The sequence below is a fragment of the Podarcis cretensis genome (assembly GCF_951804945.1).
Source record: "Podarcis cretensis genome assembly, chromosome: 8".
In the NCBI taxonomy this organism is placed as follows: Eukaryota; Metazoa; Chordata; class Lepidosauria; order Squamata; family Lacertidae; genus Podarcis; species Podarcis cretensis.
The window spans coordinates 36,367,135-36,386,139 of record NC_137177.1 but is presented as its reverse complement, the minus strand read 5'-3'; the positions used below and the strand labels follow the sequence as shown (position 1 = coordinate 36,386,139).

The 19,005-nt window shown below is 45.8% G+C and overlaps 1 protein-coding gene across 1 annotated transcript in view; it reads left to right on the top strand.

Annotated features, from left to right (window-relative positions):
• GRIK3 (glutamate ionotropic receptor kainate type subunit 3) overlaps positions 1-18,381 on the top strand; it is a 195,652-nt gene extending 177,271 nt beyond the window's left edge. Inside the window, exons 14-16 of the mRNA XM_079988378.1 lie at positions 11,925-12,147; positions 12,372-12,622; positions 13,535-18,381. Of these exons, the coding sequence (XP_079844504.1) occupies positions 11,925-12,147; positions 12,372-12,622; positions 13,535-13,729 (669 nt within the window). The 3' untranslated portion in view covers positions 13,730-18,381. The remainder of the gene's footprint in view (positions 1-11,924; positions 12,148-12,371; positions 12,623-13,534) is intronic.
• Positions 18,382-19,005: the final 624 nt, after the last annotated feature.

Below are 19,005 nucleotides of genomic sequence, written 5' to 3'. Positions count from 1 at the left end.
AGGAGCAAACGAGGAAGGGAGCTTTCGCATCTGGAAGATCAGGATCCAAGGGGGAATTGAGGCCAGAGGCCTGGAGTTCACACATTGATTTCAATTAATGCAATGAGTCTTGCACTGCTGGTTACTGGTTATGGCAGATTGGTCTTGCCAGGTGTGTGTGTGTGTGTGTGTGAGAGAGAGAGAGAGAGAGAGAGATTTTGACCTGTGCAGAAAGTACGGAAAGCAGCAGGAAATCATTCCTACCTATCAATGCAGGAAATGCTTATCAACTTAGATCCAGCACAGGGGCAGGTCTTGCCAGCACACTGCACCAAGAGAATAGCAGGCTGGTGAGTGGGAAAGTGAGTGTTGCAGAAGACCCCTGGCACAGCCCAGGGCCGTTTTCAAGCTCCTAGGCTATAATATTGGATAATGACCTCTCTAGGGGTACACTGAGAGGCAGCTTAACTGTGGGGTGTAAATAAATGATGGGATGCATTTTTATTTGGCTGTGACCGACAGGTGAGGACAAGGATTGCACAGTTATTCTTTCTATTAATGTGTTTGTAAAGTTGTTCTGTTTAGGAGGCATCCTTCCTGGATATATTCAGAGTTGTCAATGGCAACAAAAAGTGTGTCCATGTCTTGTAAAGCAACAGGGAACATGGCTGAAACGAGGCATGACAGCAACAGGACTCTGTGTCTAAACCCAGACCTGCTGCAATGAGTGGGGAGGCATGACCCAGAGGCAGAGGGGAAGGCAATATACCAGGCCCAGAGGTCAATGCGGAGGTGGGAACTGACCTGTGAAGCTTAATTCTAGATGATGCTTGAGGAAGTTTGCTCAAAGTTATCTCCAGTCCAGGTAGCCTTGTGATGAGGTTTCATGCTGCCAGTGAGAAACTAGGTTTGAACAGAACAAGGGACATTCTGGAAGGGGTGCTCCCTGCCCAAGCCCTCCTCTGGGTGGTGGGCAGGAGGGAAGGAGCAGACTATACTTCTACCCCCCTCCAAAAAGAAAAGTTTGGATATTGTTAGGCCCACAAGGTATCCTGTTCTCTCAAAAAAACAGAGTTCCTAAGTTTCATAGTTAGTGACCATCACTACCTCCTGTGGCAGTGAGTTCCATAGTTTAACTATGTGTAGCATGAAGAAGTCATTTCCTTTATCTGTCCTGAATCTTCCAACATGCAGCTTCATGGGATGACTACAAGTTCTAGTGTTATGAGCAAGGGAGAAATACTCTCTTCTACACACTTTCTCCATGCATAAATTTATAAGTGTCTATCATATCGTATCTTCCTCACCTTTTCTCTAAACTAAGAAGTCCCAAACTCTGCAGCCTTTCTTCATAGGTCCACTTGATCATGTTGCTTGCCCTTTTCCAACTCTACAGTATCCTTTTTGAGGTAATGCAAAAGTCATTGCGCCATAGATTTGTATTAACAGCATTATAATACTGGCATTTATTTATTTTTTCAATTCTTTTCTTTATGATCCCTAGCATGGAATCTGCCTTTTTCATAGCTAGGGATGTTCCCCATGCAAGGCCTGGTTTTCTAATGATGAACTGGTGTGGAAAAACCACCACAGCAGTAGCAACACAGCAGCGCTGGAAATTCACCCAAATCCAGTAAGGGATCCAGGGATAAAAGCTGAATAGATGTCAGTTGCTGCTGCTGCTGCTGCTGCTGCTGCTGCTGCTGCTGCTGCTGCTGCTGCCTGGATGTGCTAATGCACAATCGTGCACATGCCTTGGTGGTCCTCGCACAGCTGAATGAGCATCTCTCCGCATCTCCTCTTGCCATGGGAAATGTCTCCTGAGCTAGGATGTGGGAGGGCAGGGGTTTCTCATGCCCTGCAGGTGTTTAGTTTCAACCAATTGGCCTGCTCTGCCATGCTGATAGCAAAAGGGTATAAATAGGCCACACGGGAGGTTTTGTGAGGCCACAGCAAAAGCAGCAGCTCGAAAACGTGTGCTCAGATTCTGCACCAACATCTGTTGGTTCTCTGCATGAGACTTGGTGCTGTCATTTCTCAGACCCAGGATTGCCTTTGTGATCATGTGGTCTGTTCTCAGTCACTCTTTCCTGGCGTCTCACATGACAGTGCTGTCGTTGGCCAGAACTGCTTTACCTGACCCTTGCCCATCATGAGACTATGAGAACATCAGGAGAGCCTGCTGGATAAGGCTAATGGCCCATCTAGTCCAGCCTCCTTGCAGGGTCTGAACAGTTGGGGAAAACCTGTAGGGAGGACCCGAGCACAAAAAAACAACAGTCTTCCTTCTTGTGGTTTCCAGAAACTGGTATTCAGAAGCAATGCTGCCTCCAAATGTGAAAGCAGAGCATAGCCTTCGTGGTTGGCAGCCATCAATATCCCTTTTCTCCATGAATTTGTCCAATCCTCTTGTAAATCAGTCCAAGCTGGTGTAATGATCTCAGGCAGGAATGATCTCACTGCTTCCTGATGGAGTGAGTTCCAAAGTTCAGATATGTGTTGTGTGAAGGAGTACTTCCTGAATCTTTCAACAAGCATCTTCACTGGATATCCACAAGTGTTATGAGGGAGGGAGAAAATGTTTTCTCTAGCTGCTCTCTCCATGCTATGCATAATTTTATAAACTTCCATCCCTCCACTGCCACCTCTTCCATCAAGACGATATCCAGCTCACTTCTGAAGAGGCAGGACCCACAACAGGGTGAAGCACAACTGGCTTAAACCAGATTTCGTAGAATCATAGAGTTGGAAGGGACCCCAAGGGTCATCTAGTCCAAGCCCCTGTAATGCAGGAATCACAACTAAAGCATCCATGATAGATGGCCATGCAACCTCTGCTGAAAAACCTCCAAGGAAGGAGAGACCCCAGCCTCCCAAGGGAGACCGTTCCACTGTCCAACAGCTCTTACTTCATAGTTTGCTGTGAAACTCTTTGCTTTCCCAGATTCCTGATCTGCCTGCAAGGCCACTTTCCAAAGGCACAAACAGAAAACTGGGCTGGACAGGCCCTCATTCCCCCCACCCAACAGGATGGCCCTTCTAGTTTCAGTCATTCACTAGGATGAGAGTTTGGGCTTAACCGTTGTAAACCTTTCACCAGGTTCTGGTCCTGTTCAAGCAAAAAGGCCCTGAAGTGAAAGGAAGTTCAGAAAACACTCCCGCGACCATGAGTGGAGTGTGAGGGAAGAAGAGGAGTCTACCTATCTGGTCTGGTTGGGGTCTCTACAGTTTTCTTTGCCGTCAGTGGGACAGTTTTCTTGCTGTCGTCCCTCTCAGCAACTCAGCACATCAAGGCATGAAAAGAGACTTGCATTTATTTCCACAATTTGAAAAGAAATTAATTGAGACAGCCAGCAGACTACGATATCACACTTTATTTTCTTTCTTTCTTTTTTTTAACACAATGCTGCTTAAGACGGAAATTAATTAAGAGATTTAAAGGGGGCTTTGAAAGTGTCTTTCAGTTGTAAATGCGAGTGTGAAGAGGGGAAGCCTGAGCTAGGGGGAAGTGCCTTGCAGGCGGATTATCCCTGTTGCAAAGTTAATTTCCTTCTTTGCCAATTTAACCTAAAGTGTGGCTTTTAGAGGAGAGGGGATGGGTGCAAAGGCAAATGATAGCCAGTGAGGGCGGGAAGGGAAGTTGTGGGCTTGCAATAGGAGTCAGGCAAAGGCAGACATGTCCAAAGTCCGTTTTGGGGGCCAGTCAATCTAATCCGCCCCGGTGGCAGTATATTTCCTGGGGTAAAATCCTAAAAAAAGCCCAACAACTTTGGGATAAAATGATTTTTAAAAAAGCTCAACAACTGTGGTCAGCCCTCACACATGTTCACTTCAACAAATCTGGCCCTCTTTGAAAAAAAGTTTCGGCACCCCTGGGCAAAGGGACATAGTGTTGGTGGGGCTGCCAGAGCGGTGGCCCCAGGCACATACAGTAGTACCTCGGGTTAAGAACTTAATTTGTTCTGGAAGTCCGTTCTTAACATGAAAATGTTCTTGACCTGAGGTACCACTTTAGCTAATGGGGCTTCCTGCTGCCACCACACCACGATTTCTGTTCTCATCCTGAAGCAAAGTTCTTAACCTGAGGCACTATTTCTGGGTTAGTGGAGTCTGTAACCTGAAGCATCTGTAACCCGAGGTACCACTGTATATCTGGGGAGCACTAGCAGGGCAGTATGAGAAGGATGCAACAGGCATGCACCCTTCAAATCAGTCCAATCCGACTAATTGGAAGGGTATGTGCTTGCCCTACTGCATCCTCCTCACGTCACTCTCTGCACCCCACCCCAGGTGCCATGAAGACACACTTTGCCACAGTCATCATCTCCTATGGAACTGACCCTCACAGGAGATGGTGATGTCCACCTAGCTGGAAGGCTTTAAAAGAGGTTTAGACAAATTCATGGAGGAGGAGAGGGCTATTGATGGCCATAGTTTGAGGCAGCACTGTTTCTGAATACCAGCTGCTGGAAAGCACAGGAAGGACTCTTGGCTCAGGTCCTGCTTGTGGGTTTCCCACTGAAGCAACTGGTTGGCCACTGTGAGAATTGGATGCTGCCCTAGATGGCCATTGGTCTGATCCATCAGACTCGTCTTATGTTCTTTTGATGAATGCTGTCCCTGGAAAGGCAGGCATTGTTTTCAAAGCAGACCATTGCAAATGTTGCATTCTTATCCCATGCTTTCTTCAAAAAGAGGCCTCTCAGTTTTAGGCTCATGACAACATGATTGCTAAGGAAGGTGAGCTTCAAGGAAAAACTGGGATTTGAACTCCCTGTCAGACACCAGAACCTTTTGCTCATTGCGCATTGGTGCCTCCTGTGAAATTCTGTTTGCTGTGGAGTGAAATCTGGACAGGTCACATCCACCCACTATCCATTTAGAGCACATGGCTCCTCCCAAAGAACGTGGGAATTGTTGTTTCCCCTCACAGAGCTACAACCCCAGCACAGTTAACAAACTATAGTTCCTGGGTTTCTTTGGGGGGAAGCCATGTGTTTTCAATGTATGGCATGGATAAAGAAGAAGAAGAGTTTGGATTTGATATCCTTCTTTATCACTACCCGAAGGAGTCTCAAAGTGGCTAACATTCTCCTTTCCCTTCCTCCCCCACAACAAACACTCTGTGAGGTGAGTGGGGCTGAGAGACTTCAGAGAAGTGTGACTAGCCCAAGGTCACCCAGCAGCTGCATGTGGAGGAGCGGGGACGCGAACCAGGTTCACTAGATTACGAGTCCACTGCTCTTAACCACTACACCACTACACCACACTGGCTCTGGATGAGAAAGTGACCAGTGGTCAAGCCAATTTTTTTTTCATAATTAGCTGCATGAAATTTGAGCTGGTCCCTGGAGTTGGGACTCCTTTTAGCATGGACATGTTGGTGTACAGATTGGGGAAATGTAAAGGAGTGTCCTGGGAAGAGTCCTAAACAGAGATGTTTGGAGTGCTGCATTTGCTCCCCGCCCAGGGCCAGTTGTTGAAAGAAAACAGTTAAGCTTCACTTAACAGCTGATGCCAGTTGGAACTGAAAAACATATGTTGAAGAGTTGGTGCTTGTTCACACTGGTGTTTAGTATGTGTTTGCAGCTGACCAAACCTTAAAAATACAGCTTCCTTCACAAGTAAGGGTGAGGAAACCCTGAAGCATGATGATGTTATAGGGGTGAGAGAGAAGGAGGGAGCAGGATGTGCTTTGTTTGACAGCCACCTTGCATCCTCTTGTTCCAGCCTCTTGACAGATGGAAACACAAAGCATTTGCCTTCTACTGCAAGTGAGGGGCAGCTTATTAGTTTGTGGATCAGGGCGTTCACACATGCATATACATAATTGCCCAGCAATTATGACTGTACTGTGAACCAGTTACTGAAAGGCTTTTTCTTTTTGATCTAAACTGAGGTTAATAGCAAAATTCTGTTCATGCAGCTTCACACAGGTAAGGCATCAGCGAGTGAGGAGCATGCATGTGTGAACAGTGCTTTGACATGTGTCTGGACAAAGCAGATGTTCCTCTTAGAAATGAAAAGCATTTGAAATGTGTGTGGGATGATTCTGCTTGGAAGGGGGTTTTTTTACATTCAAGGAGTATATAAATGTTATGGCTCAGGAATTGCTTTGCCTAAGAGGTGGGCTGCCTTCTTCAAGTCCTGATGGGTGGTGGACTCTTCTGAGCACAGGCAGAAACCTGGCAGCAGTCCCAGTGGGCAAAGGGGATAGGGAGGAGATGGGTGGCAGGAGAAAGAAGGAGAGGGATAGAGACCCCTTCAAACACTCAAAGCAAAAGCCTCAGGTTGTTAGCTGTGATTCATGCACTGCAGGGGTTGGACTTCCAACCCTACAATTCTATAAGTTTCCTTCAGACAGTGGCTTCCTGCTGCTCACCTGGGTCCTAACCATGGAGCTTACTTGCATTGCCTTGGTGTCCTGTCTCTTTAAATGCTGGACTAGCTCAGGGAAAGAGGAAGGATTGACCTCAAAGTCTCTCACATGACTGGTGCCCCCATCTGACCTCTGCATTTCTTGTTCCAATAATAATAATAATAATAATAATAATAATAATAATAATAATAATAATTTTATTTATACCCTGCCCATCTAGCTGGGTTTCCAAAGCCACCCTGGGCATCTTACAGTGCATATAAAAACACAGTAAAACATTAAACATTAAAATTAGCCCCCCCAAAGGCTGGTGTATGCAGAGCTCAGATTCTTTTGGCCTCCTCAGTCCAGGAATGATTCTGGCAGGGTGTGTTGTGAGTGTGAGAGAGAGAGATTTGCAACAGGGTTTCCTGGCAACCTGCACAGAGGGTGTGCTTGCCATGAAAGAAGAATGGATGCCAAAATTAGCAGATGGGCTGCCCATCAAACAGCTGCTATTGCAAAGCGCTTCTATTAATTTGAACAAAACAACCCATTTAAACCGAAATTCACTTGCTAGAGACTAGAGTATGTTTATAACATCCAATCATGATGTAACAAAGGGTGTAGCATCTCAATAAATCTTCCGTTGTTGTTGGGTGTGTGGTTTTTTTTTTTTTTAATCTCTGCATGGCGCTTAAATCAATAGATGACAGATACCTGATTAACTTCAAAAGCTGATGTTGTTAATTGCCTGCTGTATTGACTGTTAGCTTTTAATGGCAAGCAATTACAGTGGACATTTGACAACTAATATGGTTATTAAAAAAAGAATATACTCTCTCTGAGGTGATGCAGCAATAGAAAGTGGGAGTTAATTTGCATGTAATCAAAGCCTAGCCCTAATTGAAGATGCTTTCCATTGGAGCATGACTGACATTTACAGCAATAAAAAAGAACATGGCGTGCATACCCCCACCATAGCTTTTAGGCCTTTAAATGGGGGGGGGTGTCAGTGGAGGTATAGCTTTATATTTTTATAGATGCACCCCAATATTTTTTAGTGGAAATCAAGCTTGCTAGAGACAAGCTATAGTTTTTAAAAAGAGTTGAAGGTGATAAAATCAAAACAGTTTCCTATATGTTTTGTTGTAACGGGGAGCACAGACCACATGATTCAGGTCAGACCTAGTTTTGGCAGTATGGAAAATAGCCTCAGTCCAAAGCCCTTCATCAGCTGGTCAGTTTGGTGTGTTTTTTATAGGGGAGGGTTCCTATCCAAGTCTGTTAATTCCACCCCCATCCCATTTCAAAAGGTAGTTGGAGGGATAATATGCTCAGTTACTTTTAAGTTTGATTATTTTTAAAAAGCAGAACATCTATGACTTTTTATTATGGGACAGAATTGGATGAAATTTGCAGGCTAGTTCACTCCCGAAGGCATGAATTCTACAAAATTTCAGAATGATTGTTTATGTGATTTTTAAAAACAAGATAGGTGCCCCTAGGCATGCCAATTTGCAGACAAATAGGTTTAGGGGTTTGGGGGCTGTTTCTTAAAATTACAGGCTGAATCAACAATGTATAGTGTCCAGATCTAGGAAAGCAATAGTATCACTATTCTGCTTGGGTCCGACCCCAGCTGGTTTGTTGGCTATATCCAGTGACAATCAGAGGGAGGGCTGGGAGAGCTAGCTACTTTAGAATATTTCTATCCAAATAATATTTCTGTTTTCTTGATCTTTGGGGCCTTACTAGCTGCTCAGTATCGATGATCCGGTTTGAAGGGACCATCTTTGGCTGTTCCCAAAGCTCAAGCTCAAAAGGGGACCTCAGATTTAGACACTTGTTCAACTTATCAAATGCCAAAAAATTTACAACTTGTTTTTATGGGCATCAGACCAATATGTGATCTGCTTGGAAAGTTTGTTTGTTTTTAAGTCCAATTATGTCTCATTCTTTTTGGTGCCATATTTGGTTTTCATGCGTTTCCTTTTTTAATTATTATTATGGCTCAGAATCTGGAAGTGGCTAGGCCTCTCATGACCTCTTGGAGGTGAAGCCTGGCTGTAGCTCTCTGCAGGGACAAGCTCTCAGGTAGTTGCGTGTCGAGACCCTGAAACCACCCCCTCGTTGAATAATAACACACACAAGGACACAGATATTAGGTTAATGTTATTGGGCAAATTTTGGCCACAACTTTATTGATTATAGAATGTGAGCGGTATTGGATTAGGCATTGAATGGACCCGACTATAACTGACTCCTGCCCGTTGTGCAAGGAGTCCGGTAAGGGTAAACCACCAGAAGGAGGAGCCCCGTTGATGCATACCAACTCAAGCTCCTCCTGGTGTTCCCATCGGGGTCATGTCATGGCCCTAGCCCCACCCCGGGCTTTGGACAAGATCCATACCCCCAGATTCCTTTAACAGAATACCCTTAAGCTTGGAGGGGCAGGTGATGGCCACAGCTTTCCTCCCCCCTCATGCCTAACTGCAAACCTAACAAAGTTGTGACGATTGCTACGAGGTAGGCAAAAACCATTTGCCAAGTGGAAAAATTCCTACCAGGCCTCTCAACGGCGACCAACCATGGTCCATAGCAAGGCCAATGAAGAAAACCTGCAAAATAGGGAGGGAGGGTGGGAGATTGAGGAAGCGAGCCAAGAGGAAGCCCTCCGGCTCACTCCTCCGCTTAAATGGTCCCAGCCACCCCCCCTCCAGCCAGCGGATTGGCTAGCCGGTTGCTGACGTGGCCAGGATCCCCCGGGGCAACATGGGACTTTGTCCCCCGCCCCCTGAGGAGAGTGGGTGGCCACGTGGTCCACGGTAAAGTGGAGTGGACCTTCCAAGGTCCAGAAGGCCCTCTGCTTGGTTAGGGTGTCTGGCTGGCCATGGCCTGGTTTTCCTGCAAGCCTCACAACTCCCACAGAACTGGACACAGGGCAGCCCACCTGACCTCCTTACAGTATCTGCCCTCATGACCTTCCAGGTATGACCAAATATACAAAGTCACCAATAAATCAAATCAATAAACATGACACTCTCAAGGTTTTTCAGAAAGATTTTCCAATGGCACAAATTCCCTACCAGGCAACCCACACTAAAAGAGAAAAAGGCCGAATGAACACAAGTGTGCTCTCCCCACCCCCGATTTGCTTACACCCTGTGACAGGGCCAGTTTCTCTGTAGGAGTCAATAGTTCTTATTTACTATACAGGACAGTCCAATGGCCCCTGCATCATTGTAAATCCCAAATCAGTGACACTCCCACTGGTGCAAGGACCTTTGTTTCCAATGGCACATTTTGTGTCCTCTTGCATCCTAAAGAGAAAAGCCTTCAATGCCAGAAGAGTATGGAGCAGGCAGAAAATGTAATTCCCCAAGGCCATTTGAGGGATTCACCCAAAAGAGATCTTTAGTGGACATCTGGCTATTGCACTGGGTCAGGGGAACAGGTAGTCATGCTAGATCCAAAGTGGGTGGCCCCTTCTTATAAAAGCATGTGTGGTGGGGAGCTAGTGTGGTGTAGTGGTTTGGGTGTTGGACTAGGACCTGGGAGACCAGGGTTCAAATCCTCACTTGGCCATGAAGCTCATTGGGTGACCGTGAGCTCAGCCACTGCCTCTCATCCCAGCCTACCTCACAGGGTTGTTGTGGGGATTAATTAATGCGGGGAAGAACTCTGTAAGCCACCTTGAGCTCCGTGGAGAAAAAGCTAGGATATAAGTGAAATAAAGAGATAAATGTGTTACGGTTCAGAGTTATGCCCAAATGTGGCCGGATTCTGTTCTGTTTGGTGTGTAATCTATTGTAGAAAGTGCTGGAATTAAAATGTTCTTCGCCTAATGGTTGGTATATGACTCCTTAGCTACCGTTTATGACTCTCACTTTTAAAACAGCAAATGAAATGAGCTGCACCTCCCTCCCATACAAAAGCAATAACAACAAACAGTCCAAAGTGCATTTAAAGACAAGATAATGGCTCCTACAGGAGGGGCCCCTGTAGCTCACCGAATGGCTTCAGCGATGTGAGGCAGGCCTCCCTCCTCCAAGGCGGAAAACTCCCACAGCTGGGTTGAGAGAACTTGATGGTAACAAGAAGTAGTATATCATACCCTGAAGCACTTCTGAGCCATATCGTCTTCATTGCATGATTTAGGTGAAAGTCAATAACAGCGCTGCTGCCCCTCCCCCCATCTTGCCAACTTGGCTGCTGCCAGCTGAGATTGTATTTCTGTAGTTATCTTCAGTGTGTGAAATACTTTGCAGCTCTTCCCTAATTTAACTTCACGATAGCTTTCTGGCGTAGGAAAGACTAAGTAACATTTGAGTAGGGACTACCCAATTGTAACTTAGATTGTTTTAGAGCAAGGGTAGTGGGTGGTAGGGACCAGGTTAACAACCCATGTTTTAGAGGAACAAAAGAATACTCCCTGCTGGAAGGCAACAAAGTCCTTCATTCTGCTTCTAGCTCAGGCCTCCCAACATGGAGGTGATGTCAGCTGCTTGTTTGTCCCCCATTTCTGATATTCGGAGGCACACTGTTTTCGTATCTGAAAGTTCTGGTTAGGTAACAGATGTTGATAGACTCATACCTCTCCATGTATTCATTTATTTATTTTAAGCCACTGAAAGCAGTGGCTATCATTGCAGCTTGGGCCAATGAATTCTACTCATTCATTCATTCATTCATTCATTCTATACCTCCTTTGGCCTGTCCCAAACCTATGGGGTGGGGCAGGAGGGCAACTGCCCCCCAAATCAATAAAAATACTTAACTAACTGAGGTTCTGTCCCCCTCCCTTATCAAAAGTCTCCCCCTCTAACAAAAATCTTGCCCATGCCTGAACCTTGTGCCCAACAACTGCATTGGGCGACCCAGAATTCCAGCATCAAGAGGGAGGGAGAAGAATATCATCCATTTGTTCCCTTTCCACTGGTAATCTGGGGGTGTTACATTCAGAAAAAAGATGAGCCAAGAATGCGTGTACATCCTATACACAACACAAGCCAGTTCTCTAGATATTTTGGACTACAACTCTCATCAGTCCTTTAGCTCCTTTGTATAGCCAGGCTGTCAGGTTGGCAAAGGCTGTTCTGTGTACTGACACAAAGTACTATCAAGCAACTTAGAAACCAGAATTGAGATACCATCCATCATGAGAAGCAATAGGAGAACAGTTGGTTGCTTCCAGAATGATTGTGAGTGAGATTGAGATTGAGATTGAGAGACAGACAGACAGACAGACAGACAGACAGACAGACAGACAAACTGGGCAACTGCAAAGTACAGTTGAGTAAGCCTTTCCTATGCAACCATAGTCCATCACCAGCATTTTGCAGACCAGCTGCTTTCTTGCAGTGCTGAAATTGTGTTCCAGGGTTGGCATGCCTTATTCCATAAGCAACTCCTGGGACATGAAACACCTTTGACAGATCAGTGGAAGGAGGAAGCGCTGTGATGCTTTCAGGTTGGACAGAGAGGGGAAGAGTGTCTGTGTGGGAGAGATGCTTTTTTGCAGCCTTGGGCTTCCTGCCATTATTAAATACATTGTTTTCTGTTTTCCATGGGTCTGCCATTTTAGAAATCCAGGATCTCCACTTTTGAAAAGATGTGGGCCTTCATGAGCAGCAAGCCCTCAGCTCTCGTTAAGAACAACGAAGAAGGGATCCAGCGTGCCCTCACCTCCGACTATGCCTTGCTGATGGAATCCACCACCATTGAGTACATCACCCAAAGAAACTGCAACCTGACTCAGATTGGGGGTCTTATAGACTCCAAGGGCTATGGGATCGGCACTCCTATGGGTGAGGAAAAGCAGTTCCTGGCCAGGGGAATGCAAGAACTGGGTTTGCGAAGGGCATGTTCATAGTAGCTGTTCCAAATGCTGGGTTGGGGGCTCATTGGCTCCTGCAGTGTTTCCAGGTTGGGTTGCGGGAGAAGGATCCAGCTTGTTGGGGTGCAGAGCCTTTGGCTTTCTTTGCTTTGCATATAATGGCATGTCCACCTTCTCTGTGCCTCCTACTTTCAGGTTCACCCTACAGGGACAAGATCACCATTGCGATCCTCCAGCTCCAGGAAGAGGCCAAGCTGCATGCCTTGAAAGACAAGTGGTGGAGAAGCAATGGCTGCCCTGAGGAGGAGAACAAAGAAGCCAGTGCCCTCGGGATCCAGAACATCGGGGGGCTCTTCATCGTCCTGGCAGCTGGCCTGGTCCTCTCCGTCTTCGTGGCCACCCTGGAGTTCATCTACAAGCTGCGCAAAACGGCAGAACGGGAGCAGGTATGGGCTGTGGCAGGACCACACAGGGACCACCAATCTGACTCCCACAAAAAACCCACAATCTGACCCCCTTGAAGGAACTTTCTGTCCAAAAGCAGCCCCTCCCCTTTTCGGGAATGTGCTTGTGCACATTCAGTGTGACGTTTGAAATGGGGTTGTATTATTATTATTAATTATTGTTACAATTATTATGTTTTAATAATTTTTACCTGCCCTTCGCAATAATGTTCTAGGTTAGATTACAGCATTAAAACACAACATAAAAAACAATATGTGGTGGCCCTTAAGCTGTGAAGCTCCCTCCCCACAGAGGTGGTTTTGGCACATACACATTGAATAGCATCCAGAGAATGTTGAAGACATATGTCCTTACTCTGGCTTTTGACACTTGAGGTGCATATTTTCAGGACCCCGCCCTCTTATTTTTATAGCTCTAATTTGTTTTTGTATTGTGTTTTAACACAGCAACCCGCCCTGGGACTTTAGTAATAATAATACCTTAATACTGAGAATAATACTCTAAATAAATGAATGAATAAAATGACCTTCCGTGTTGCTAATGCAGCAGTTTGACTTCGCCCCCAGAGCTGCCAACAATGAACATACAGAAGTGTTTTATAAATCCTTTCCTCATGAGAATGCACCAGTAACAGTACAACAACCATGAGATCTCTTGGCTCCAGTTCTGCCCCAGGCAGCATGCTCATATGCACGCACAGCACACCGGCCTGTAATGGTCCCTTGGTCCTTGACAAGTCTGTTTCCTGCATGCTTCCCATTTCAGCAAGCAAGAGCCACTGCAGGCTCATTGTCCTTGCGACATTCCCAGGTCGCGTGCTGATTTCTGCCTCAAGGTTATTTCACCCCAAGTCTAATGCAAGCCTCCTTCCTGTGCCTCCTCCTTTCTTCCAGCGTTCCTTCTGCAGCGCCATGGCCGATGAGATCAGGCTCTCTCTTACCTGCCACCGCCGGGTGAAACACAAGCCCCAGCCCCCCGTCATGGTGAAGACAGACGCCGTCATCAACATGCACACGTTCAATGACAGGCGGCTTCCCGGCAAGGACAACATGGCCTGCAACACGGGACTGACCCCCGTGTTCCCATGATGGGGTGTGGAGGGTCAAACACCAGGGAGGGGCTTGCTGGAGATGTGTGGGGAGAAAGGCGCACCAGGACTGCAGAAGCAGAGAAAAGGAGGAAGAACAAACCCCCAGTTTTTGAGAACAAGGCCTTCAATGTAATTTCAGCCATCATCCAACTTGGATACAAGAACCCGAAGCATGGATCGCGACACCTTCAGTTGGGAGTCGTTGTTTGATTATTATTATTTTTCCAGATCAAGGTTTAAGCAGCACCATGGACTCCTCGGCACCCAATCCCTGCCCTTCCCCAAGACACACCCAGGAGGAGTCTTCATGTTTACATATCAAATGGATGGAAGACATAAATAAAGCCAGGGCATGGACTGATCTGGGGCAGAGGAGAGCCGCCGCAAAGCCTGTGAATCCGACGCTTCCATTTCAGTATGGCAATAAACAAAGCAACCACATTGGGGGTGGGGGGTGGGGTGGAATCTGGATTGGCTTGTTCAGCATGTGCCAGAGACAGCGTGGGAGAGAGTTGTGGGGTGGAGAGCAGGGGAGGATACTCCTGGTCAAAGTCATGAGCCTTTCCCTTGAAGGAACCCAATGGTGGCCTCAGCACTGTGCTGGACTTTCATGCACCAGGAAGCCCCCAGTGGGCCACCAGCACACCTGTCTTGCATGGGTGTGTTGTGGGCTCCTACCGGGGAGAGGAGACAGCAGGGGAAGCCTCTTTTATTCAGGGGGAGGGGGAGGGAGGTTGGGTTTCCATTTGTCTGACAGGAACCGTTAAGGGGAGAGAGGGTATGTCCACAGTGACACAAGCAAGCATTGCCTCTACTTGGAGGTGTGGATTCCTGGCACTTGGAGGAGGAGGAGGAGAAGGAATTGTATCCTTCAGACAGTGGCTCCTGCAACACTTTGGTGCCGTCTGCTCCAAGCCAGTTATGTGAGACCAAGCAAAGCCACCATCCTTGGGGTGAAAGAGGTTGCCCTCAGGAAGGCTAATATAATCCGCAAATGGGTAATGATGACCATGATGACTTCACTGATAGAGGAGGGGCATGAGAAAAGTGGATTATAATTCAGCATTTAATGGTGGTTGGGGAAGATTTGGCAACACTCTAGGCATTTTGTTGGTGGTCAATCTGGATTCTGGGTGAGTTGAAGTCTGTACATTTCTGGGTGCATTAGTCAAAAATAAGTCCCACTGCATTCAATGGGGCTTATTCCCAATTTTGTGTGCATAGGCTCATTGCGCAAATCACTACCATTAGAAGTCATTAAAGTGTACTTCAGGCAGAAGAGCCTCTCCCCTGGCTACCATGCCCTGGGTCTTTTTCCTTCCAGACAGATTTTTTCTCTCTCCAAATGACCAAAGATTGCCCTTTGCCTGCCATTCAAAAGAACACAGTGAATGGGCGACTCTGTGGTACTGCCAAATATTGACTGTCTTTTCCCTGAAAACCTAGCAGGAGACTGACAGGTTGTGCAACTGCATGCAAAGCTGCCTCTTTCCACATTCAGTCAGCTTTAAGACTGATGCAATGGTTTGTTTTGACTTGACTTAAGGCACATTTGCAAGACAAGTTTCCAAACAGTCTCCTAATTTCAAAATTTCAGTAGTCAATTACCTGCCAAGTCTAATTCATCTCAGTCCACAGCTGGGGAAAGTTATTATCATTCATTGATCAGTTTATATATTGCTTGCATACCACAATGGCTTCTAAGTGGCTTACAAGCATAAAATCAATTATAAAACCCATACATAATTGAAATGCACAATAAAAGAATTTCATCAAAACATTTAGAACTCCCATATACTAAAACAAGCCAATAGAAAAGCAGAACAATTAAACAGTTGGATCAAGAAGTGCAAGTTCAGGAGAATGCTGGCCTAGACGGCCGGTTTTCCAGAGCTGGCAGAATGCCAGTAGTGGTGGAAGGCCTCTCATATCGCAGCAGGAAAGGCATCCCACCACACTGTTGCCACCAGTTCTAGGCCAGAGAGAGACTCAGAACCAGGCCCTGGTCTAATTGAATGACTCTAAATCCTGGTAATAGTTGATAAGATGGGAGTGGATTCCCTAGTCCACCTTCTAAACCTCCTTTCATGAAGTCTTGCCTCTTCCTGCCAGCATTCATATAAGGCCAAGTTCATGCAAATTGCAATTTCTTAAAGACCCATGGTAGGTTGGACCAGAGTTCCTGCCGCCTTCAAAAACAGCTGAGACTTTCTAAAGGAGAGAAGGGAGAGGTTCTGCTGGCCAAGGGGTGAATCAAAGTGATACAGATCCTGGCACAGCTCCAAAGTCATTCAGAGCTGCCTGACTTCACAGGTGTAGGAAACCCAGTAGGGAGGAGAGCACCAAAACATTAAGAGGCAAGAGGCATCTCACTGACAAAAACAATGGGTGTCCCTGGCATATAACACATAGGAGGCCAGAGTCTTGGGCTTGGCCATTCACACCCATCACTGACGCTACTTTGCCTCCCGCCCAGTGGCCCCCTTGCTTTCCTCCAGTTGTTCTGGGCTCTGACCGCAAGCAAAGGTTTTTCTCTACCCCCCCATTCCCCCCATTTGTTACCCTTGTTGCCCAACCTGCTACTTTCTGCCATCAAGCTGCCCTACCAAATAGGACAGAAATTGACCTTCTTAGCAAAATTTGAAGAAACAGTTATCACAAAGCATTCAAGAACAGCCCTCAAGCTAGTTAATGAGAGGGGAATTTAGCTGGGCTAGTGATTGCTCCTAGCCATGATAGCTGTTCTCTACCTCCACAATTGGAGGTAGGGTTGCTTCTTATACCTGTTGCTGGAAACAGCAGGAGGGGGGTGCTCTTGTGCTTGATTCCTGCTTGCTGGTTTTCCACAGGCATCTGGTCAGCCACTGTGAGAACATGATGCTGGACCAGATGGGCCATTTGCCCGATCCAGAAAGCTCTTATGTTCTTAAGGGTATCCGCCCAAAATATGGCTTACTGGGGTGGGCTCCCAGAGAGGAGCTGGGTCTATTTGGATTTCCACAACACACTAAGCTAAGGCAAAGTTTGGCTTTGCCTGTTTTCTGAACCCAGCTCTCTCCGCACTAACTACAAGCCATAGCCAAGATTTGTGCACATTCGTTTGGCTTACTGTGTTGTGCGAACAAGGCCACTGTAACCCACTGAAACATCTGCCAGTGACCTCTAATCAATTTCACACAACTCCTCCCTGCCACCTAGGAAAAGGAGGCTGGGGTCACTGTTCCATCCCTACTGGGAAGCAGGAGGCCATTTTGCCAAGAAGACAAAAGAGTTCAATCATTCTCAAATCCATTAGTTCAGACAGGCTTCAAAACTTTTTAAATTCATAGTGGCACTTGAAGTTGCTGCTGGTTTTGTTGATTCATCTCCAGTTGAATAAATCATCAATTTATTTCAGCAGATTAGATCAGCAACCATTCAGCTATCTCGGAATTCTTTGCAACATCAGTTTGTCATCACAGGTGAATTTGTCCAAAACCTACTAAAGCCAGTCTCTGAATTTCATGTAAAACAGTGGGGAGGGCATTGCGCTTTTAATGTTGCTATAAGTCTTTATTCTTGTTCTTTTTCATATGTTTGTCTCCTACGCCAGGCCTGTTTAGGCAAATGTTTTCAGTGTGTGCATAAAAACGATTGAGAGCGTTCCTGCTACCCAGACTGAATTGGAGGTTCACCTGTATCATGAGTGTATGTGTGGAACAGCTCGCCACTTTTTGCCCTGGCTGCTGATGACCAGCCACTGATGGAGACAAGATACTGAACTCAATAGCGGGAGTGTCTTGGCTAGCCAACCAACCATGATTTTATGATGACTTGGAGAGAATGTCGGGAGTGATTTGGGGTGGGGGTGGGGATATAGTTTGCTTTTGCTCAAGTTATAAAAGGTAACACAGGGAAGGGAAATGGTCAAGGCTGTCACTACTCTGCCAAAGGCCTTGCAAAGCAGAAAATGCAGCCCTTGAACCTTTGGCCAGGGCTGTGCCCTGGAAGCTCCAGCAAAGATGTCATCTCCACTCCCCTGATGGCCAGCAAATACTGACTGATACTCAGCCTGGTTGTGGTGTGCCTAGCACCTCTATCCATGTGGCTCTACAACAGGACAGCCTAGGTGACTTCTGGAGGTACCTTCTGATCTTGAACTGTCACCAAGATGTGGAGCTGCAATGCCAGCCCAACCACGCACACGTTCTCACAACCACACAAACTCACATTGCTTGATCACAAATACTTGTTTGGCTCTAGGAAGGTGACCCAGCCAGCAGCTGTACAAGAATAAGGACTGTGGACCATCATTGTCAAAACTGCCCTTTTGCTGTCTATTCCAAGCTTCCCTCTTGACAACAACAACAACTGACAGGACTGGTCTCTGTGACATTCAGGGGAAATACTCCTTTGTGGACATGCAGAAATTTCTATGAATATAGTTTTTTGTAAACATTTTGTAATAATTTTGGTTTCATAGTAACTGTGTTACTTGCAGATCATTCTAGGCAGATGTAAATAAAATTTCCAAAAAAACAAAACAAAAAATTGAGTTTAACGTTTTAAAAGAAAAAGAAAAATCTGATTATTTTCCTTTTTAAGACACTGTGATATATCAAAGTGCACAGTTTGCTGTATGAGGTAACATTGTTTTAAATTTTAAATAATAATAAAAAAGAATTTATACAAAAGAAACACCCAAAAATTCTTTCCTCCCACATTTGTGTTCCCAAAAAGTGAACATGCCATTAATGCAAGTCATATCTGTTATTATTACTTTTATTATTATTATTATTATTATTATTATTATTATTATTATTAATTGAATTTATGTCCTGTCCTTCCTCCTGAAGGAGCCCAGGGTAACAAAAAGATACATAATTTGTTTAAAGCATCCTAAAACAGTTAAAAACATTCTAACAACAATTACAGTTAAACAGATTTAAAGGCAGTTAGATTTAGAGTTTTTCCATCCAGTAATTTCAGGGTTGTCGGGAACAATATTCTTCAGCCATCAAATACCTGAATAAGCAGGAATGTTTTCAAATTCCTCCTGAAAGTTAATGAATGCCTCCCAGGGAGGTCATTCCACAACCAGGGAGCTACCACTAACAAGGCCCTACTATCGGTCAGCGCCAACTAGGCAGCCCCCAGTAGTGACACCACCAACAAGGCCTCACTTGCCAATCATAGGATTCAATATAGTTGATACTGGGGAAGGTGCTCTTTTAGGTACTTGGTTCCCAATCCATTTAGGATGTCCTGTGCGCATACTAACATCTTGAATTTGGC